The sequence below is a fragment of the Anneissia japonica genome, unplaced genomic scaffold, assembly GCF_011630105.1.
Source record: "Anneissia japonica isolate Jap-2015-1 unplaced genomic scaffold, ASM1163010v1 scaffold288059_len961885_cov194, whole genome shotgun sequence".
Lineage (NCBI taxonomy): Eukaryota > Metazoa > Echinodermata > Crinoidea > Comatulida > Comatulidae > Anneissia > Anneissia japonica.
The window spans coordinates 773,081-796,860 of record NW_022740566.1 but is presented as its reverse complement, the minus strand read 5'-3'; the positions used below and the strand labels follow the sequence as shown (position 1 = coordinate 796,860).

The 23,780-nt window shown below is 35.9% G+C and overlaps 1 protein-coding gene across 2 annotated transcripts; it reads left to right on the top strand.

Annotated features, from left to right (window-relative positions):
* Positions 1-677: 677 nt before the first annotated feature.
* On the top strand, positions 678-22,095 carry LOC117118269 (maternal protein tudor-like). Of its 2 annotated transcripts, none has more exons than XM_033262819.1 (5): positions 678-801; positions 9,221-15,553; positions 16,198-16,389; positions 18,347-20,286; positions 20,680-22,095. In XM_033262819.1, exons 2-5 carry the CDS (start codon positions 9,223-9,225, stop codon positions 21,019-21,021), a joined length of 8,805 nt encoding a protein of 2,934 aa, XP_033118710.1. In that variant the 5' UTR covers positions 678-801; positions 9,221-9,222; the 3' UTR covers positions 21,022-22,095. The 2 variants fall into 2 exon arrangements, with proteins under 2 accessions (XP_033118710.1, XP_033118709.1); XM_033262818.1 differs by having other exon boundaries at positions 16,195-16,389.
* Positions 22,096-23,780: the final 1,685 nt, after the last annotated feature.

The window sequence follows — 23,780 nt, the reverse complement described above, 5'->3', positions numbered from 1 at the left end:
CATGTTATATTATGGATCAGAAACGTATATGACAGTCACGAAAAACAGAAAAAGAAATCCCTATGGTTATAAAGGGTCAAAATTGACAAGATTGGTTTACAAAGTACGGTAACACAAACAGTAGACCTAAGACTATACCGATGTTCACTCCGGATTCAGGGGAGAAAATTCAGGTTTATGCTCAAAAGGTGTCAAATAAAGTTGAATTTTCATCTTGAGACGATGCACTGCTTGCAGTGTAGTTCTTGGATGAAAAAAGGGTCCCCTTTGTGGTCAGGACTATCATGCATATTCAGATGTGTCCCCGTCCCCTTAATAATATGGGCTGGCGGTAGCGTTTTCCCCTCGTTTCCCGGAAAATTGTCCCCCATAAATAGAGGAGTACGTGTGAATCGGGGTGTCCCAAAGGAGGGATCTACTGTGGGGATGGTGATGGTGTGTTTGTCAATGATTAAGTAAGGGGGAGCTAAAATAGGTAATTGTTTAAATCTATTTGAGCGTGGGGGAAACTGGGGGGGGCGGAGTGATTTTTTTTATAGATAGGCCACTGTATAGGCTAGGCCTATTCGTTTTAGATAATGTAGGCCTACTAATTGTTCCCGTGCCAAAAAGACTACAACTTCGAACGGACTGTGACCCATGGCCGTGTAAATATCCTATCTCTCCCTCGTTTCGTCGTCCAATCCAACCACATGTTCCGTTTCGTTGCCCGCGATCGGGTTAGCGACATATTGCCTGTTGATGTATGAATATTTTTCACTTACAAAACTATACTGTCAAATGAAATAAACCTCAACTCAAGTAAGTATTTGGCTAACAGAGTTATACTAATGTTGCATATATTAATATTAATTAAGTGAGAGGACATAACAATGTGAAAGAAGCTTATTATAATATTAATATTTACCCCCTTCTGTATATAGAAAGAACCATCATCATCAATAGTATCGTCTCTCGCTCCAAAACAATGCACGCTGGCGTAGTGGTAGCATGCATGCTGACTAGCCTAGCTCTAGGCTAGGTCTTTCGCCTTCCTTGAACTGTGGTTGTTTATTATTATCTACTTAAAATTAACACTGTCATCAGCTTTAGTTAATAGACTAGTAGTAGGCTATAACTGTTAATGTTTACATTATTATTATATCAATAATATTTAAAATCTGTAATATTTAAGTCTGTAATACCCCTTTTACACTGCAGGCAAATTTCCGGACATAACCCGGGATTTTCCAATACCCAGGTTAAAATCTCCCAATACCCAGGTTAAAATCTCCCGAGTTGTGGTTAGTGTAAACGTCAAAAAGTCTGACTCGGGTTGCCAAACATTCTGGGATGGACGTGCGGGACGCATTAAACATAGGACAACCCGGGTGCAATCTGGACTCGCCAGTGTAAACAGCACAGAATTTAATTAGGCCATACCTTTCGCCTACCACAGCTGTGGTCAGGTAGGCCTAAACTTTGCTAACAATGGGCTAGGCCTAGACACTTTTTAAATTAAACCCTCTAAGCCTACACTCCGGCTGGCTGGGGAATTTCCTAGTTCTTACGTCTGTCTATAAATAACATTGGCTAGGAGTAGTAAAACCACCAATACACCTTTTCCACGGATCAGTAGACATCTTGAAGGGATTAAATATTAAAATAGGAATAATGCATTGCAGTGCAGTAGCATAGTATTTTCGTATTGTTACTGTTTTAGGTATATTAATACAGATTTCTCTTATTATAAAGTACAAGTTATGTTTTATAGAAAAGTATAGTATAGTAAATCATGTTTTTAACACAGGAAACTCTCATATAGTAACTAAAACAGTCTAGAGTACTACTAGTACTACTGCAGTGTAATGCATAGGCCTATTTTATACACTACTTTAGGATTTTTTTTCCCATCTTGATTTCAGAGGTCAAAAACATTTTTCAATTTTTTTTCAATCATATAGTGGTGTAGAATAGCCTTTTGAGAACATTTTCCAGAAAAAAATTAATGTATACGACCCTCCGTTATGGAGTTGTAAATTTTTAGATAACATGAGGACAAGAATTCAGCCTCAAAGCTTATCTTATTTCTGTTTGTTACGCACCACTGACTTGTTGTTTGTCACCACTTCAAGATTTCTACCGATTCGTGGAAAAGGCGTATATAATGTATACATCAGTTTTTTTTAGAATTTTCTCTTTAAATAGTTAACAGGTTGTTATTGATAAGCATACAGTATTAATAGTTTCTATAACTTTGTTTATTTATTAAGTACTGGTGGTAGTCCTTTAAAAATAATAAATATCACAATTGCATAAAATTAAATAACCAAATAACAAATCAGTCTGCCTGTTTGTCTTTGAATTCGTAGCAGAACCATGAAGTGAAACTATGTTCCTAATAATAGAATTTCAGGTCTGTACGGTATTCCACAGTTCCACGTCAGTGGAATATGATGATAAATGTTTAATGAAGCAATATAGTTTGGTGTTTGGTGTTTTATTTCATTTTGCTATTTCTGGGCTCACTCTAACATATTTTTTTGTTTAGCCAATTGGCTAAAGTCAACAATTTTTTTTAGCCAATTGAAGCTGTCTTTAGTCACAATTTGACGAAAATTTTAAAAAATCATTAGCCAAAACTTGCTGACAGGACATGGAGTCTTACAACAGTGGCGTCCGAACTAAGGGGCCGAATAGAGTCCTGCCGGGGTGGATCCAGAGATGTACAAGACAACACCACTCTACAGGGGTCCTACAGTATTTTTCTCTCCCAAAAATGCCTAAAAATAAACCTCTGACGGGTTTTTGGGAGAATTAATTATTTCTTTCTTTTACTTTCAAAAAATAAAGGGAGAGGGGGGGGATAGTTTTCCCAACCCTGCTTCAGTGAGGGTACCAGAAAGCAAATATTTTTAGCACACTAATAAATGAGGTACTTTGAAAGTTTGCTGAATATGTAGGCCTATCAAAAAGTTGAAAAAATTATGTAGGCCTATACAGTATTTTCTTTTTAGCTTTGAACGATATCCGGGGTGGGGAGCTAGCGGTAGTTTTACTAGACTACAGTATATTCAAAATTGGCTTGGGGCCCGATCGTCCACAGCAGTTCGGCCTGATCGTCTGTCACCCGAAGTTGTCACCGCGATAATCAAGGGCGTACACTATCTTTCATCCACTTTGTGAGTGTTTTATTGTTCTATTTCGCAATGTTAAACTTTGTTTCTTTTAATGCTTGGAGTATACGAAACAAAGGACTGGAATTAAATTCACATATCTCAACTCACCGTACGGATGTTTTAATGCTCAATGAAACATGGTTATCTCCAAGTGACACTTCAGCTCTTCTCCATATTCCTGATTACAACGTTTATCGGAGGGATCGAGGTCAAAAAGGAGGTGGTGTCTTGATTGCTGTAAAAAATGTACATCAGTCCGAAATTGTTGAACTTGACGAAATCATTGAATTGCTCTGGATCTCTATTAAAATGGGAAGAATGAAATGGCTAATTGGTCCGTCTGTTCCTGTAGCATACTGGGACAAATTGTATAATTCTCTTCATGCCATTCAATCGTCATTTTAGAAATATGATGGAGTTTTATTAGCAGGAGACTTCAATATAGATGTTTCCAAGTGTGGCTCAAATGAGTCTTTGCTAAGAGATATTACAGAACATTTGGGCCTTTTTCAATTGGTAAATGAAATTACTCGACCTGGAATAAATGATGAGCACTCAGGAACTGTGATTGATCTTGTGTACACAAATCTTCCAGAAAAGATCTCTAATGTTTTTGTGTCCGAGAACCCCGTGGAAAGTGATCATCTTGCCGTTACATTTAAACTGCAGATCAGAAAATCCAGCCCTCCGAAACCTGTCATTAGGCAATACCTACAGCATTCCAAAGCTGATTATAATCATCTCAATAAACTGTTGCATCTTGTCCCATGGTCTGCATATTTAGTTGAACACGACATCAATGTATCTTGGGAAAACTTTATGGACATTCTGTGCGCGAAAGTATTCCTAGGATATCTCAAAAAGCTCACAGGCATTCTAGTCCATGGATCACAAAAGAATTAAAGAATCTTACTCAAAAGAAAAATATCTTATTTTGTAAAGCCCGTAAAACCAAGAAAAAATCAGGGAGGGGGGCAGCTGGCTTGAAAAAGTTGTATTGATTTGTTTGCTTAAGCTGCCCCTGACCATCTTTTGGTCAAATATAAACTGAATCTAGGCCCTAGGCTAGGCTAGCCTTGCTTACGAAATTACACTCTCTACAACACAAGTACGTATAGCGTGTAACAAAGCGACCCACGCGGTGCATTATTAGGCAAGATGTTGTTATACATTGTTTAGTGCCAATAATGATGATTTTGAATAAAAATAAAATAAAATAGTTTACCAATTAGCGCACCCACCACCACAAAAAATGGAAATTTCAGAAAAAAATAAAAAAAATTTTTGTTATTTTGATTATGCTCTCTGCTGCCTTGAAATCTCCAAAAATAGAATATGTATAGGCCTACTTCTTCCTAATTATCTAAATTTAAAGCTTTTATGTAACCATCCCATAATACTGTGTTTACATTCAACAATAAAATTTCATTTTTATTTTTTTCTCCGCCTGGATGTTTTTCGAAAAACTATTTTCTCCTCTGACGATCTTAAAAAAAAATAAGTTCATGAAACAAGGTATGAAATAGTCTAAACTTAAGGCCAAAAAACTATTTCCACACCTTTCCACAACCCATTTCAAAAAATTTGCTTAATTGGCCTAGAAATGGCACTCTTTATACAGTAGAACCTCTCCTTAGTGATGCAACTATCCATTTTCTCGCACTATTGCTTTGAAAAATACCCCTGTACATATTTTCCCGCCTTCTGGACATCATTACCAATCACAATCAAATGATTTTATACTTAATTCATACATTCAAACAATTTATTTTAAAGCTTAAACAATAAGTTATCAGTCAACAGTCGATTTAAATGGTTTTTTTTTTGGTTTTTTTTGGCATGTTTTTGTATATAGATTAAATTTTAAATTTTATATGTTTTTTACTTTGTATTTAAAGGGACAGCTGGCCTCTGGGTCATAGACTTGTTTCTTTAGCTGTCCCTTACAATGTTTATTTCGTGAATAAATAAATGAAATGAAATGTAGGGGACACATTTTCAGCCACAAAATGAGTATATCTTTTAAAGCTACGGCCAGCCCTTAATCAGTGGAAACCCCTATTCCCTTACTATGGATTTTACATTGTGTTATTGGCTGAATTTAATTACTATTTTTATCAAGCAGACAAAAAACAAAAAGCAAACATAAAAAAGAAGGTAGAAATACAACAATCATTAGGTTTATTAAAATGGAGAGAGGCCAGTTACAGAAAATTGACTTATTGTTTAATATTTACTAATAATGTTGTAAACATTGTAGTTGGGTTATGACAGAAACTGATGTTAACATAAGGTTGCAGCAAAGTTATTTCGTTTCTGTTGTAAATACGTATATACAAAACAAATTATATGTTATTACAACATCAATGTTTTTCGTTTTAATGTATATTCTTGATTATACAACATCAATGTTTTTCGTTTTAATGTATATTCTTGATTATCTATTACTGTAATTGAGGACAATTGATAGTATTCAGTTATTAAGCAAATTCATAGCAAACGTAAATTAAAGTACTGTAGAGCAGTATGTAATATAAACCTACAGTACAAAAAAGAGTCCTCATATGAAAAAAAATAGGTTTATCATTTAGTTACAGTACTGGACAGTATTATTGCAAAAAAAAAACAAATAAAGTATAAACAGTACTAGAGTAATGTTTAAGAACAGTTTGAGTTGTCCTCACACTGAGGAAGAACACAGGAGTGTTTGATATATTTGTGATTAATAAATTATATTGCTTCTAGTATGTTTACAACTCATAGCTGTTTTTTATTGCTGTCTTTCTATATTTTATTTATCGAAGCAAACGTGAAATCTTCATCTTCTTTATTTTTAATAAGCATAGGCCTACATACTATTTTGTGTGTATCGTCTTGTCTTTCTTGTTTACCTATTCGTTTGGAGTAGGGGCACTGGGCAGGCCAGCCCTAGCTAGGCTAGATAGCTAAAAAATCGTCGGCCACGTAGTCTGCCTATACAGTACTGACTGACACTTATCTAAACTTACTTTTCTACATTGTAAAGTATTATTATCATATTAAAAACGTTGTTTATTATAAAAAAAAAAACAACCACCAAATTCAACATAGGCCTGGGCCTATAGCCTAATTTTTTATTAAGCACAAACACGATAGCGTTGTGACTTCGCTGACAAGAAGTACATGTGGTAAGGAAAATCTAGATAGATCGTTCTGGGCATGGACACGCATAACAGTTTTGAAGCAAACAATTTGTGTGAATCAAACTAATGATCGTGTTTTTAAAAGAAAGTGACATTTCTCAAGGTAAAGATCAACGAAAAATTGAACGCAAAAAGATCAAGCATTGATTGGTTGATAAACCAACATCGTAAGATAGCATTGTTTTGTTTAAAAATATTTTAACACTCACTCTTCTTCAAACTAGGATACATGGACAGCATTGTTTATTTTGAAATTTTTTTATAGACGATATTTTAAAGCGTCACCGAAGACTCATCAAGCGTCACGGCCAGCTTGGGAACATCACGGTGAAATCCCAAGCGTCGTGGTACCGTGACACTTCAAGGGCCTCGGAAGAACACTGAATGTATACATATATTGTCTTTGGTGTCAAATTGATTATTGTCTACATTTAGTAGACTTTACAGATATGAAATGCCTATTTGCTTTAATTGATATTATACTACAGCAGTATAGTAGTTACAGAGAGATAAATCCATTGAACACTTAGTCGGAGGTGCACTTCAGGTAACTTTTGTATCATATATTCAATTAGACCGACTTGACTTGATCTGATTTATTATATTTCTTGTAAATAAAATTGTCTACTGACAAAATTAGACCAAATTAAACCTTGTGACATGGGTCAATGGTCATATCGGCATAATATTTGTTTTTTTTTTAAATGGTCCAATCCAGTAAAAAGAAACATGTGTAAATGAATAATTTGAGATTACAAGTCTCTACAGACAGTATGTATAAGGATAGGCATATGCATTGAAACATGTCAAAGGTCAGAACAGCATTTCCAGTCATTTTTTAGCAAACTTTTCCAAATAGAAACATGAATGTTTCAAACAAATTGGTACTCTCTACCACCAGTGGTTGTGGAGATATAATAAGGATTCTATTGCTATGACCTTGAAACATGTCAAAGGTCAGAAGCAGCTTTTTCGGTCATATTTTAGTAAAATGTTCTATTTTAAAGTAAATAAAAACATGAATATTCAGAACAAATTGGCATCAAAATTAACTCTCTACCACCAGTAGTTGTGGAGATAATAAGGACTCAGTAACTATGATATTTGAAGCATGTGTAGGGTCAAAAACGGCATTTCCAGTCATTTCTATATTAAACTAATGTTGGCTAAATATCATTTAGACTTAGACTTAAGTATTAAAAGCAATAATAATATAGTATTAAGTACAATAATACTTGGAGTTTCAAATTACAATGAGCATAACCAAATTATAAACCATTTACAGTATGCACAATACAGTTGCAGCCTTTATTATTTATAAAACAAGGTTATTAGCTGACACAATACATGAGAAAACCAAACCGATATACAGTAGAACCCCTATTTAGGGACACCCTCGGGACCCAAAAAAAGTGTCCACTTAATAGGGGTGTCCCCTGAATAGTGTTACAGGGGTACCCCTATTCAGCCTACACTGACCAAAAATGTAAAATTGTCACTTTAATTATCCCCTTAATAGGGGGTTTTTGGCATGGTTTCATACAATTAATTTTTTTTTTTTTTTAGAGGGTGACCCTTCCAGCATATCCTACAAGGTCGACTGATATTCAGGGGCCCTCTTTAAATAAATGAAATAATGTGATGGTTTTATCAGCAAAGTCTCTTTATGAGGCTTAGGGAGTGGAGTTGTTTTTGTTGTGACAGGAAATGAACCCAGGACCTTGGGATGAGAGGCAAGCACCTTAACCACTGAGCTATTCAACTCCAATGATGATGACATAGATTCAATGATGACATAGAAGTTTGAAAAAAAAAAAACGCATTATAGATTCAATGATGACGTACATATATTCTTTGTAATTATAATTTAATTGGCCTAAGAATGAGTTACAGTTGAATTACTACTAACTTATAACAATAATTTGCAATGCAAAAACAATGATGTGAAATGTTTAATATTAAAACAACAAAAGTTTGAGTGCATTAACTAAGTACAGTATTCTTTTTTTAAATTGAGTTTTCTATTGGATGTATAAAATAGAATAGTGTGAATAGAGTACTGTACGTATTATATGTTAAATAATATGTTAACTTTTCGTAGGCTTGTCATACTGAACCGACGGGGCTTTGCTATGCCTATTTCAGCGGCTAGGCCCTAGTTGGCCTACAACAGCCTTGTTCAGAAAGAGTTCAATAGAAATGTTCTACAAAGCAAACTTTTCGGAAAACCGAACATTGTAACCGGTCCGGGGAGGGGGTCAGTGTTGGGAGAGTGCACTTTATATAAAATCTTTTGGTTAAATCAATAAAAAAAAATTTTTCAATTAATTGACCCTTTCTGGTAACTGTCCTCCCAGGTCAGAAGGATCCTGGAATCAAAGAGTTATGCCAAAACCTAGGTGCATAAGTTAGAGTAGACTAAATTTTCTATGCTGTGCTAAGCTGATTAAAGTCAATAAAAATGATTACCTTTTTATTACTGAACTGTTTTTATATTTCAAAATTATTGTAATTTAGTATATTCACAATAAGTAATGCCATGTTTACTTTGTAATATCAAATCGTTTACAGCCGATTATTTAACATCGGTGTGAAAATGACATACTGTAGGCTGCAGTCATCTCAACTCAAGGTTAATTTTGAACTTAATTTTTGAATGCCAATAATGATGGGTTTTATCTTTATTTTGTTGTTAGTGTACATTGAAATGTTATTGATATTATATGATTGTGTTCTTATCTTTTATTACACTTATATGTATTCTTGTTCTTTAATGTATTTTTTATGCCCTCCAATAATGAATGAAGGATATCTTAATATGTTTTTTGTACATGTTAATATTTGATTTAAGAACATTATCATATTTTTGTTTTAATATAGCCATGTCAATGCGGTTCTTAACCTTGGATGTTGGGGGTACATATGCTGTCACACCAAGTCATGTCAATACTCCACAAGACTTTACTTGTCAGCTGGTGGCTCACTACAATCAAATCAATGAACTCACGACAGAATTGAGTCTTTTCCATGAAGTACTCTTACCAACAGTTGAGGGAAATTTACCACATGATTATCTTGTCCCAGGGTCTGTGGGGTGTGTCAAGTCAAAAAATGGAAAATGGTATCGAGCTGTGTTGGTATCACTGCCACGGAATGACATGATCCAAGCAAAGTTCTTGGATTATGGCACCTTAGAAGAAGTCCATGTTTCAAACTTAAAACAGATTAGTAAACAAGAGTTTGTAGATATTCCGATACAAGGATTGGAATTTAAACTATGGAATGTGAAACCACTAGGTCTGTCATGGTCAGAATCTGAGAACAACTTTTTTCAAAATATGGTGTTGGGAAAAGAATTTGTTGTTAAGGTCATCAATGTAACCCCAGAGCGCCATTTTGAGGTTAGTATGCTCGATCACGACAGACTTGAAATTAATCGACACTTCAAAGGTATGACATCATCAAGCAACAATGCAGTATCACCACCACCTATAGGAATGCAGAGACAACCAATCCTTCATAATTCACAAAGAAATGTCAGAGGTCAGGGCATTGCATCTGGCTTACTTCCAAGAAATCAACAACCACCATCCAAGGTTTTGTCTCATAATGCTAACCAAGTGTTATCTCTGAAGAATCAGGTTTTAAAAGTTGGGTCTTCTTCCGTTGTTACAGTGGCTGTTATCAATAGTTTCACAGATGTTGTCTGTCATGTGACCCAAAACATCCCTATGCTTGATGCCTTGATGAGTGATATAGATCAATTCTATTCAGCGCTAATGCCAAATGATCTTGCATTAGGCGGAGTTGTTCCTGGCATGGCATGCTGTGCTAGATATACTAATAACAATAACTGGTACCGTGCTGAAATAGTCAGCATGCAAGGACGAGGTATAGAAGTTGAATACGTTGATTATGGTAATAGAGAAGTATTACCAATTAGCCGTTTGAAAAAAATAAGTACGGCTTTTATGTCTGTTCCAAAGCAAGGTGTGCATTGTACTCTAGTCGAGGCAGAGAATTCACTTAATTACTCCCAAGATGCATTAGTAATGTTTAAAAGACAAGTAAATCAAAATTTATCTGCTCAAGTTATGAAAGAGGTCCAGCCAGGCAAGTATTTTATAATTCTCTCTGACAACGTTGGACAAAATCTTTTGTCAAGATTAATGATTCCCTCTTGTGCTGGTGATGCTGGACAAAATGTTCCAACTATTCCATCTATCAGACTGAACCCTGGTCAGCAGATTTCAGTAGAAGTAACAAGTGTTGTCAGCGTTAGTAGATTCACTTGTCAACTGAAGAATTCTACTGCAGAGCTTGATGCAATGATGGACAAAATGCACAGTTATTACACTACTAACAGTAGTAATATTTCTCTCACCAACTCCTCAAGAGGTATGCATTGTTGTTGCCAGTTCACGGAGGATGATGGGTGGTATCGTGCAGAAATCACCAATTTGAATGGTGGGGAAGCAGAGGTCAAATATGTTGACTATGGTAACAGTGAGAGACTGCCATTAAACAGGATCAAAGATCTTCAGTTGGAATTTATTACTCTTCCAAAGCAGAGTATTGATTGCTGTGTAGATGTTGCTTTCAATGAAGCTAACATTGAGTCACTGACAAGCAAATTTGAAAGCTTAACTCAGGAGAAAAATCTAACTGCAATAGTTCTGCAAACTGAAGCAGATGGAAGATTCCGCCTCAAATTGATTGATGGTAGTTCAGATATTGGACTGCAGTTACTTCAGTCACAGGAACCTCAAAAGCAGTTACCAAGAGGGCAAACTAAATCAACTCATCATGCATTGCTACAACAGCAAATATCAAACAGCTTCAACTATCCAAAATCAACTCTTCAGATTGGTGTGGAACAAAAAGTGTATGTTAGTCATGTTGACAACCCAGAGTGCTTCTATGTCCAACTCAGTGACTCTGCAGAAAAAATGGATGAAATTGTTGATGCTATTCATGATCACTATTCAAAACTAGGTCCAAATGATGAGACCTGCATTCCTGAACTGGGTATGCCATGTATCACTAAATATACAGCAGATAATGGATGGTACAGAGCTAAGATTACTGGTATGTATCATAATGGAGATGTTCAAGTTATTTTTGTTGATTATGGGAATATAGAAGTACTCAAAGGGTCTAAACTGAAAGAGCTTCATAAGGATTTCATGTTGCTGCCTTCTCAGGGAATCAAGTGTGCTTTAATGGGAATACAGAGTGGTGGACAAGAATGGAGTGGAGACATCACCTATGGATTTGAGGAACTCGTACTGAACAAAGAACTTTCAATAAATGCACTTCAGTACAACACTAAATCCGATTTGTACCAAGTACAGTTATTTGATAGTGACAGAAGCAACCTCTCTGTCAAGCTTTTAAAGATGGCTGGAAGTGGAGCAGCTGGAGTCGCTACTAATCCTTATGATGTTATAACATTCACCAAAGGACAATATGAGAATGTTATGATATCTCATTCAGAGGATCCAGGTAATTTCTGGTGCCACATTTCTGAAAAGATACCAGAGATTGATGCTTTAATGGATGATCTGTTTGAAGCATATGATAGTAACTCTAGCCAAAGTCTTGGATCAAAAGCTAAAGCCGGATTGACTTGTTGTGCGAAGTACACCGACGAATCTTGGTACAGAGCAAAAATCCTCAAAGTCAAGGGCCAGGATGCAAGTATTCAGTTTGTTGATTATGGTAATATATCACTTGTAAAAACAAGTGACCTTAAGCCACTTCAACACAAATTTGAGAACCTGCCAGAGCAAGCCATTGCATGCTCTTTGGTTGATATAGCACCAATTGGTGCTTCCTGGAGTGAACAAAGCGTTACAGTTTTTAATGAAATGGTGATAGATAAGAAATTAGTACTTCATGTAATCAGTCAAGAAGAATCTGGAAGATCACTTGTAGAACTTGTAAACACTCAAGAAGATAAAGTAATCAATGAAGCCATGGTCAATAAGGGACTTGCTAAATCAACAAAATCCTCATATAGTAGTAAATCTTCAAGATCATCTTCAAGAGTGAGTTCTAAAGGTAGACAATTAATCCGAAATAATTCTCAGGATAGCCTTATCCAGGGTAATTTGTCCAACTCTGGTTCCACAACAAGTCTTCCATCACTTGTTGTTCTTGGCTTTAAAGATGCATCATATCGTCCAGGATGTAAGCTTCCTGTGTATATATCACATGCTTGCTCACCAGCAGAATTTTGGTGCCAGTCTGTTGAAACCTCTGGAATGCTGGATGAACTCATGAATAAAATAGACCAGCATTACAGCAAGCTGGAGCGATCTGAACACAGTCTAGACACAACAACTGTTGGAACTCCTTGTATTGCAAAATACACAGCAGATGAAGGATGGTATAGAGGCATTATTGTAAATAAACATATGGGCTGCCTTGAAATCAACTTCGTAGACTATGGTAACACTGAACGGGTATCTGTGACAGATGTTAAGCAAATCCTGCCCGAGTTCTTGGAGCTGCCAATCCAAGGACTGAAGTGTGTAGTAAAGGGGATGCAGACCAAAGGAACCAGTAAGTCAATGGTGAAACAATTTGCAGATGTTGCCTCAGGGATTGAACAGTTTAGTTGTAGTATTCTTACAGAATCTAGTGGTGTATACGAAGTTGACCTGGAATGGAATGGGAAGAAAATGAGCTCAGAACTTGCATCTTCTAAAAACAAAAAAGAAAGGTCTAATTCACAAAGAAGCAATATAAGTGATGATGTTTTTGGAATGCCAGCAATAAAAGGAAATCAAAATGCGAGATTAACTCCACCACAAAAGGATAGTGTAGACAGTGGAAGATTAAGTGTTCCATCTAACAGAACCACTAACTTTGGAAGTCCTGGCAGGGGAGGTTTTGGACAGAAACCAGATAGGATTGAGAGTAAACAAAGAAGGGAACCCTCATTGTCATATGTTATTGACTCAGTTGGAGTGGGAGGATATGAAGATGTTGTAGTCAGCCATATTGAAAATCCTAATCAGTTCTGGTGCCAGCCAGCAAAATCATGTGCAGAGTTAGATCAACTGATGGATTTGTTGAACCAAGATGAGCATCTTCCAATTGATGATGTCAGATCAGGATCTCCTTGCTTAGCCAGATTCAGAGATGATGATAGTTTGTACCGGGCTGTAATCAAAAGGCAGCTTCCAAATTCTAAAGTAGATATCCAGTTTATTGACTATGGTAATAGTGATACTGTCTCAGTAAAAGATTTAAAGATAATAAAACCTAGCTTCACCACCCTACCTGCACAAGCCATTGAATGCAGAATTAAAGGCCTGCAAACAGAAGCTTCTATTCTAACTGATGACTTTGAAGGTTTGGTTGCAGAGAAACAGCTTGTCGCTTATATTTCAGGAAAGAAAGACAAGATTTTAGAAATTGTGCTTACAGATACATCAGGTGGAAAAGATACTATGATAGCTGATCAGTTAAACCTCAAAGCTGCTAACAAACCAATGAAATTCACACCTTTGAATATCAAAGTTGGTGACAAAGAAGACATTTACATCACCTGCACTGATAATGGAGGAGTAATATATGCACAGTTTGGTAGCCAAGCATCTTTGCTGGAAGAAATACAGAACCGACTTCAGTCATACTACACTAGTACCAAAAGTGAAAATCTGTCTTGCTTTAACGTAAAAAAAAATTGTTGTGCACTCTTCAAAGATGACGAAATGTGGTACCGAGCCACTATTGAGGGACATGGTGAGAATGGAAAGGTCCTGGTAAGGTACACTGACTTTGGAAATACAGAAGTTCAGGAGAAGTCAACTTTGAAAGATTTGATTCATGCAGTTGCTGATGTGCCACCACTTGCTCTCAAGTGTATCATTAATGTTGATAATGCTAACAAATGGAATCATGATACCAATCAGAAATTCAGTGAAATGGTTACAGATAAACTTTTAAAAGCTGAATTTTTGTCAGACTCAGTACCATATACAGTGAAACTGACACTTGATGGAGGAGATGTTGGAGACCTATTTAGATCCAAAGTTGTAGACTTTCCTCCAGAAGTACCTCTCAAGTTCAAAAGCAATCATAATCTTCTGAAGGATAAGATTGAGGTATATGTTTGCCACACAGTTTCTCTTGACCAGTTTTGGTGTCAGCCTGCCAGTAGTGCTGATGACCTATCAGAGATAATGAATTCTATTCATGAAGTTTATAGCTGTTTGGGACAAAAAGAAAGAGCAGTTCAAGAATTCACTGTCAATACTCCATGTGTTGCCAAATTTGCTGATGATGATGGCTGGTACAGAGGCCTGATTGCTGGTTCAAGTGATGAAGGAGTACATGTAATGTATGTAGATTATGGTAATAGTGCTGTGGTGTCTGCTACAGACATTAAAACCATTACACAAGAGTTTATGTCCTTACCACCACAAGCAGTATGTTGTCAGTTGAAGGGTGGTCAGAACTGGAAAGAAGGGGCAGTTGAGAAATTTGAAGAAGAAACAACAGATAAGAAGCTACTAGCTGAGGTGGTTGGAAAGAAATTAGTTGAATCTGACATGGTCATCAGAGTCAATCTTCTTGATATGGGTGTCAGTGTTCTCCAGAAGCTTCTAGATGCAGAACTTGGAGAGGTTCCTGATGAAGAAGAAGTTGAGCCACTATTGTTTTATAAGTCATCTTTGACATTAGTTCAAGCTAATGAGTTACTTGAAGTATATGTATCTTCGGTTAACTCTATCGATGATTTTAACGTTCAGCTCAACAAAACTGCCAATGAACTATCAACTGTCATGGACACTATTTTTGAAATCTATTCAAGTGATAATATCGAGAATGCTCCTCATGTTCAGGGTCCGTGTATAGCAAAGTATGCAGAGGATGGAGGCTGGTACAGAGGAGAGGTAACAGAAGTAGCAAGTGAAACTGGTCTTGTATTTTTTGTAGACTATGGCAACTCTGAACATGTTCCTTGGACAGATATCAAGAGAACTTGTATTGAAGCTACAGTATTACCAGCACAGGCTGTAAAATGCAAGCTATCCCTTCCAGAGAACATGAATTCAATGAAAGAGGAACTGATATTTAAGTTTCAGGAGGCAATTTCAGATAAGCTATTAACTGCAGAATTTTTGGTATCAACTGATGATGTCTGGGAAGTAAAGTTGAGAGAAGATGGTCAACTTGTTGCAGACAATTTGGTGAAAAGTAAGTTAAAATTTAAATCAATGATGATGTGTTTATTTATAATCAGAAATTATAGTTCAGTATTATGTGCATTGTACTCCAGATAAATTCCAAGAATAACAAATATTTCGCTGAATTATTAAGCTAATACAACCTACACAAATTTCTTCCCACACCCAGTCGGGTAGATAAATATGATATTTATGTGTTTATGTGAGTTCTATTCATAATTTTATGCATATACTGTAATAATCATTTTATAACATAATAATTAATTGAAATATATGAATTATAAATTTTCAGTTGTTAATTGTTTGGTTTTAAAAAATTGGTTTTATATATGTAAACACAATAAATACCTTACTTGTTTATAAAAGTTGATTCCTATTCAACATTTTGTGCATATAATAATCATTTTACAACATAATAAATAATTGAAATATATGAATTCTAAATTTTCAGTTGTTGATTTTTTAGTTTTAAAAAATTGGATTCATAAAATAAAAATAATAATTACCTTATTGCAATATATCAATTCAAATTTTTAAACCTAATTATAAAAAATAAATAAAAATCTTGTGGCCTCGTAAACTTTTATTTATTTTTTTTGAACTACGGTTTTCTAATGTGTATTAAAATTATATTTTAAAAATGTCTTTAAGCAGACGTAGCACCAAATCAAGTTGAAGCTGCCCCATCACAAACTTACAAGTCATTATGCTTCAAGGAAGGTGATGAAAAACGTGTGGTTGTGTGTTGGTCTGAATCACCAGGAGAATTTTGGTGTCAAGTTGAAAGCAGGGATGCTGATTTAAATGCATTGAGTGATGACATACAGGCGCATTATGCAACATTAGGTAAGACTATGAATGTAAATTGTTTTTGAATGTTGTATTTGTATTTATCATCTATTACACAATGAAAATAATTGTGCACTTAATTTTGCCAAGCCAACACATGTCTGTCACAGTCTGAGTGTCATTTCTGACCATCCAGAGGCTCCTATTGTTAAAAAATCTAATTTGGAAGGGGAACACCCTCACAAAATCTTCCACAAGCTCCTTCCTACGAGCTCTTGTCCCCCTGTCGGACAGCTCGGACCCCAGAAAATATATCCTACTATTTTCTGGGGTCCGATTTATCATTGGCACTAAACAAGCAGAACAAAAAAAAACCTTATTCCAGGATTAATAATAAAATAATAATAATATAAGTAATAATAATAATAATAATAATATATAATATAATAATGGATTAGCACTTGAGGTCTCCCTGGTTTCGTTTGTTGCCATGTTTGCATCATCGCAAATACAGTAGTGCAATATTTCACGAATGCCCGCATAGGAACATTGGCCCTCGCAGAGGTCTGGTTACACCTTTTTCCTCAGTTTTTAAATATTAAAAAAATCTGTATCTCATTCACCGTTATCCAGTTTTTCGTCAAACATTTTTTTTTTTTAAACAAAAATTTTTTTTCACTCTGGACTCTGACTTTGAAAAACTTGGGGAACCGCCTTTTGTCTTGTCACCCTCCCATCGTTTGAGCGATTTAAAAAACAACAATAATTTTAGCCGGAACATTATTCTTATGAATGACCTTCACCCATCCCTAAAGAAGAAAAAAGCTGCTGACTATTTACACTTTTTTGCCAGCTAAAAGCACTCTATAGAGCCGGATCCACAGATTTCCGAAAAAGGGGGGAGGGGTGTTGGGCGAAAGGAGGCTGAAAGTGGGACTGATCCAGATAACATCTCCCTTTTTTAGACGCCCGAAAATATGCTCTGAGTCGTTTAGGGTGATCAATTTTTTCTTTTTCTTTCTTTTTTTTCATTTAAAAAAAAGGGGCGGGGGGTAGGGCCATTGAGGTATTGGGTCCAGATTATTTGCAGGCTGAAAGAAATAAGTTTTAATGAAAGCTTCGAAGGGAAAAAAAATTGAAATGTTTTACTGTAGAACTGATATTTCTAACACAGAAAAAAATTATTTGACGAAAATCTGGGGAACGGTGAATGAGATTTTTGAATATTTAAAAACTCGGGGAAAAGGGACGTAACCGCCCATTCTTACACCCTGTTTGTTTGTGGGTCCAGATATTTTCTGGAGGGGGTGCAGAAAGGGGGGAACTCTTGTATAAATCACGTAAGTTTAAATGAATTGGGGAACCGTCTTCTGTCTTGTCACCCTCCCATCTTTCGAGAAACTTAAAGCCAACAATAATATTAGCCTTGAAATTGTTCTCATAAATGACCCCCTCCCCCTTAAAGAAAAAGCTGCTTACTATTTACTTAACATCTGTACATTTTTTTGCCAGCTAACATTTAAAAGCACTTTAACATGTTAATGGTGGTGGGTGGGGTGGCGACCATTGCCGCCTATAAATCCACCCAGGTGTATCACCTAGGTAGGGGTCTGGGTACGCTATACTGGAGTCGGATGGTGGCCCCTTGAAGATTTTGCATTTTTGTTGAGCAAATTTTATGTTTTTCTTCATTTTTTTTTTAAACACTTTTTTGTTTTATGTGAAGCACTATACAAGTGTAACATTATTATTACTATTATTATTATCATTTAAACAATCATTCTGTGAGTCCAGTCGAACTATAATTTAAGAAAGAACTTTGCAAATGAAAGTCAAATTACTTTTTAAATAAAGAAAAACATGAGCCAATAATAATTTTGTTTATAGTGTTAAAGCAGGTTAGATAAACATACTGGTAAAGAATATGGGAAAAAATGGATTGTACAATTTCACACCTTGAATAGTACTCAATTTATTTGGAATTAACTAAAATATTTTTATTGATTTTTTAAAGGTGAGGACTCTGAAATAATGGCACAGCAAAGAGTTGGTATGCCATGTGTAGCACCCGTCGAGGAGGAAGGAGTTTGGTATCGTGCTATTATCACCAACTGCAGTGAGGATCAAACAACTATTCGATATGTGGATTATGGAAACACAGCCATTTTGCAAAAATCAAAGGTGAAAACCATTCAAGAATCATTGCTTAGCCAGCCAGTGTTTGCATTCAGGAGCAGTTTAGCTGGAGTCAGTCCTAAAGATAATATCTGGAGTGCAGAAGCCTGTGAAGCATTTGCAAATCTTGCTTTCGAAGGTGTCCTAACAGCCTCAGTTACGAAGGTCATTGATGATACTCATTCCTGTTCTTTGAAATTGGTTGATGATAATGGGGTATCACTTAATCAAAGCTTACTGGATTCAGCTGTAGCTGTGGCAACAGCAGATGATCCTGTTGTGAACACAAAATGTACTGCAGACACAAAATTGCCTCAATATATTCAGATGCCTATACCCATTGAACCAGAAATTGAACTTCAGATATCACATGTTGAAACACCTCACAAGTTCTTTATCCAGCCAACATCTAATGCAGAGGAGCTTGAGCAGATTTCTGCTAAGGTGATGAATATTGTTCCATCAGCTTCACCAATAGAGCAGGTGAGAGTCGGAGATGTCTGCCTAGCTAAATATTCACTAGATGAGGTTTGGTATAGAGCTGTGATTGATGGAACAGAAGACACATTAATATACGTTACATTTATTGATTATGGTAACACAGATGCATTGCAACTGTCCGACCTCAAGCAGATACCTGCTGAACTATGTTCACTTCCAGCACAAGCATTAGAATGTAGGCTGTCTTCCGTAGCACCTTTAGGTGAGTCATGGGAAGATTCTGCAAGTGTTGCCTTCGAGGAAACTGTAATAGAGCAGTTATACAATGCAACATTTTCTGGTCAGTCTGTGGAGCTTTATACTAAAGAGGGAACCCCTTTAAAAGATATTCTAATTGAAGCTGGAATATGTAAACTGTCAAATGTTCCATCAGAAGAAGAGGATGTAGCAGCTGTGCAAAGACCTTTATCTGATCATGAAGAAAGGCTTAATGAGATTGCTATTATTGCTAAAGTAGTTGTGGAAGATGTTATTAAGGGAGCCCTAGAATACCTTAAAGATGAGTGTCTTGATCCCAGCAATTCAAGTGATGATCAAGACATTCAGAGAGATAGCACTGAAATTAAAGAGTTTTATTCACAACAAAATAAATCTGAAGTAATATCAGAAACAAACCTTGCAAAAGCACTATTCAATAACTCTGCTGTAGACAATGATAAGGCTACCACTGAACAGTTAACCACTGAGCCATCAACTGGAAAACAAATTATTGCTCCAGCAACAGTGGAAAAAATATTGGATGACATTGTTGAAGCCAGTGTAAATCAAGCAGTTGAGAGTACCAGAATTTTTGATGATGCCAGTATTATTGATGCTGTAAGTGAAGTTGCCAATACCGATGAGGTTGTGAATACTTGTGATGTTGCCAGTACTGGTGTTGTAGATGATATTTCCAGTAATGGCGATGTTGCTAGTGCTGGTGATGTTGTCAGTGAGGTTGCCAGTAATAGTGCTGCTTCTAGTGATGTTGCCAGTGCTGGTGATATTGTCAGCGAAGTTTCCAGTACTGCTGATGTTGTCAGTGATGTTGCTAGTAGTGGTGTCAATGATGTCAATGGTGGTGTCAGTACTGGCTATGATGTTCGTAGAAGTGATGTCACCAGTACTGATTGCCCTGTGCCAAAAGATATACAGGCAACCTCAAGAAAAACTGGATCTATTACAGAAGAATGGGAAGTCATCAAGACTCCTGAACCAGTAGGGCAGGGAGGTAATGGAGAGGACAAAATTAACATCACTGCCATTCCACTGCAAGAAAGTGAATATGATGAACCACAAGTATGTATTCACTTTAAATTCTATAGAACTAAAATATTGTAAAGTGCATTGTGACAGATGCAATTTAAAAAAACTATTGTTATTAATGATAATAATAATAATAATGATAATGTATTTTTGTTTTTAATAATTATTGTAATAGTTACTACAGTATTATTATAGCAAAGATGATTTTGCAATGATATACTTAGTATGTCGCAAAGTGATTTGAGTGGAAATGGAACCCACAAATCCATGTCTTGTGTTATAACCACTTAGTTAACACTATTGTCTGTGTTTCCCAAGTAGCAAATTTAATATTTGTTTATATTTGTATGTAATGTAAATTGGTGTCGGTAAGAGGTGAAAGGTTGTGTTTATATAAAAACTTAAGACATCTTATTATTATATTAGGAAGCCATTGAAGAGTGTCTCACTTCAGACAGTCAGGATGAGAAGCCAGATACTGGTTGCAACAATGGTGAAGGTATTGAGGGTGCCTTATCGGATGAGAACATTGAACAGAATGATACAAAATTGCAAGACACAGACGAAGAATTTCTTGATGCTGTCGAGGATGATAGTGAGCTTTTGCCAGATGAAGGGACAGCCAAAAATGATGACACAACTGGGTTTCAGAAACCTAATATACAATCTGAAAGCAATGGCGCAAGTCTTGGATCACAGGAGGCTACAAACCCTCTGGAGTGTGTCAAAAACAATGGTGAAGCAGTGGAGAACCTCCATGAGGAGTAAGATGTTCATGGATTTTTTTAAACAAGTTGTTATTAAGAAATGTTATTAAGAGACATTAGTATGATGCATATAAAACCCTGCACAGCTTCAAATAGATACACTTTCAGCTTTTGGATAAAAAAAAAAAAGAAGAAATTGTCAATCTGGATGGAAATAGATTTATGTTCTATTTTGTTTTAATATTTGTCTTGATGTGAAAATGTTCTTTTTGTAAATACAACTAGGAGAAAAGAAGTGTAAACGTGACATTCGTCTGAATTTGCTGTCTGATACCTAAGCATAATGTGTGGCAAAACACCTGTGCATGTGGGTAAAATACATATAAAGTTGAATTGAACAAAGACAACTGTATTATGTGGTGAATACCTGTAAAAGTGTAAGTGTGTTTAACACACATGCGCATGAGGAAAGCTTCTGGATACACATTAAAAATATGTCATTCTATGTCATTTTACAAATATCTTTAAAATATTGATGGGTATGAATATGCAATCATACCCTCTTTGAAACTGCTTCTGTAGTTCTTCAGGTGTTTCTTCATAAATAGAAAATGCAGAACTATTAGAAAAAAAATTATATACTATTGAATGTAACCATAAACCATACACCTGTATTTTGAGGTTTGTATTTGGGTTGGTAAAACAACTCTGTATATGTGACTGGGTATAATACATACTTATTTGGTTGGTAAAACACCTACACATGGTGGCAGCTAAAACAACTGTACATTTTGGGTATTGCTTGTTAACTTGTAAATTTGGGTAAAACACCAGTAAATTATGGTATAATATACCATCTGTGCATCGGTGTTTATGTGAGCATAGAACTTTAAAATATATAGTAAAACAGGTACAGAAAGTGGATAAAATGCCAGTACATGTGTGGGGAAACATGGGTATGAATAAGTAATCATACCATATTAAAAAATGTGTCTAGTTCTTTAGAAAGTTTACAACCAAATAATGTTTAATTTTTCTGTATTAATCACATTCTATAACTTTTTAAAGTATATTGATTTTTAGGTTTAATATTGTGTAGTTGACGTTAAATAAAGTTTTGCATTGGATTTCTTCATTATCTGTACTAGTGGGTGCTTTGTTAAATATTTTTTAATATCATCTTTAGTTAATGGTCAGTATGGAGAAGAAACCATTTGGCAGCTGGATTCATGTGACATAGTGTAGCTAAAGCAATGCAAATGGATTGCTGCTGTTAGGCATAATAATGTAATGACGTCACTAACAGTTATCTGCGCGTGCGAGAACATTAAGGTCACCTCGTCGAGTAGATTCTGGAATGCAATTTGTCCAATTCTACATAATATACAAAGAACGTAGGACGGTCACGCATTAGTGACTCCGTTCTAGCGTCGCGTTGTACAAATCAAAAACTCCCTATTGTTTCAGGGGTCCCAAGTCTTCAAGAACTTGCGGAAGTCTTCTGGAAATTGTGACGACCTTCCGCACTCTCTCAAGCAAATATCGAATATCTATATCGAATTCCAGGATCGCCACTGTAGATTTCCCTGAAATGACTTCTTCCAACTTGGAACCCCTGTTGTTCCCCTCCCTCTTCACCCACCCCCATTTCTTATACAGTACCGGGTAAACCCTAACACTGATTTCCTTCCCTCCTCCTCTATATATCAAATTCCAGGATCAGCCACTGTAGATCTCCTGGAAATGGCTTGGGACCACTGTTGTTTCCCTCTCGCTTCCCCAACCCCTATTTCTTATACTGTACATTATACCAGGTAAACCCTAGTGGTTGCCGTACACCCCTATTGGGACAGACATCCCACACAACTTTTCTAATGGCTCCACAAAGAATGGGTCCACATTTTTTTAAATGGGTCCAAATTATGCAATTTTATTAAAAATGAGTCCAGATTTCTCATATTTAGCCTAAAATAGGTTAGAAAATGGGTCCAGATTTTTCATATTTTTGCGTAAAATGGGTCAACTTTTAAGAAAATGGGTCCACATTATTTAAATTTACGCGAAAGTGAGTCCACCCTGATATTGTCCTGCACTGTTTGAAAATCCTGGCTATGGCATTGAGTATGGGCCTATGTAACCCTCTGGATCCCACATCCACAGCAACCAGTTCACCCTTAGCCAGAGGTGTTGTCCACAAGGAAAAAGGCCTATTTGTAACAGGAGACAATACAAAGGCTATTTTAATATCCATTTTCTCAGTTTCCCATTATTTTAAGTCTTTGCTTAATTCTTTAATGTGAACCCTTTGGCATAAAGTCAATTCTAAAAAAATTACATTAATTGATCTTTAATAATTTATTTTTAGGTCAACCATGTGTCATGAATTCCTACTTGACGTATTTCCGAGCGGTATAGAAATGACTAGGAATCCTTCTTTGACATATAAAATATAAACACAGCTCACAATGTTGTAAAACAACTCTCAAACTTTTATTCTGTATAAACTCCAACAAGAATCCGGTATCAATATAACACAACATTCGCATAAACATGTGTTTCAAAAAGAGCTCCAGAATAATAAAACTGTCTGCTTATATACCCTAGTTGCACTATTCCAGAGCATTCAAGATCATTCTATATTGCCTAAGTTCCTCATTGGTTACCTTACATCATAATTAACCGATTAGACTTACAGTATTTGCCTCTATAGTACCCAAGATTCCAGAAGCTTCCATATATTACTCTTGGATTCTACATGGTGTCATGTGATCCTAAAATTACCAATGTGGTTTACACTGTTTCTTTGATCAATTAAATGTT

Bases quoted from the DNA above. Each gene is read 5' to 3' on its own strand.
- LOC117118269 (XM_033262818.1), top strand. From the start codon at position 9,223: ATGTCAATGCGGTTCTTAACCTTGGATGTTGGGGGTACATATGCTGTC. The intron at 15,554-16,194 runs GTAAGTTAAAAT...AATGTCTTTAAG, and splicing joins TGCAGACAATTTGGTGAAAA to CAGACGTAGCACCAAATCAA. The intron at 16,390-18,346 runs GTAAGACTATGA...GATTTTTTAAAG, and splicing joins GGCGCATTATGCAACATTAG to GTGAGGACTCTGAAATAATG.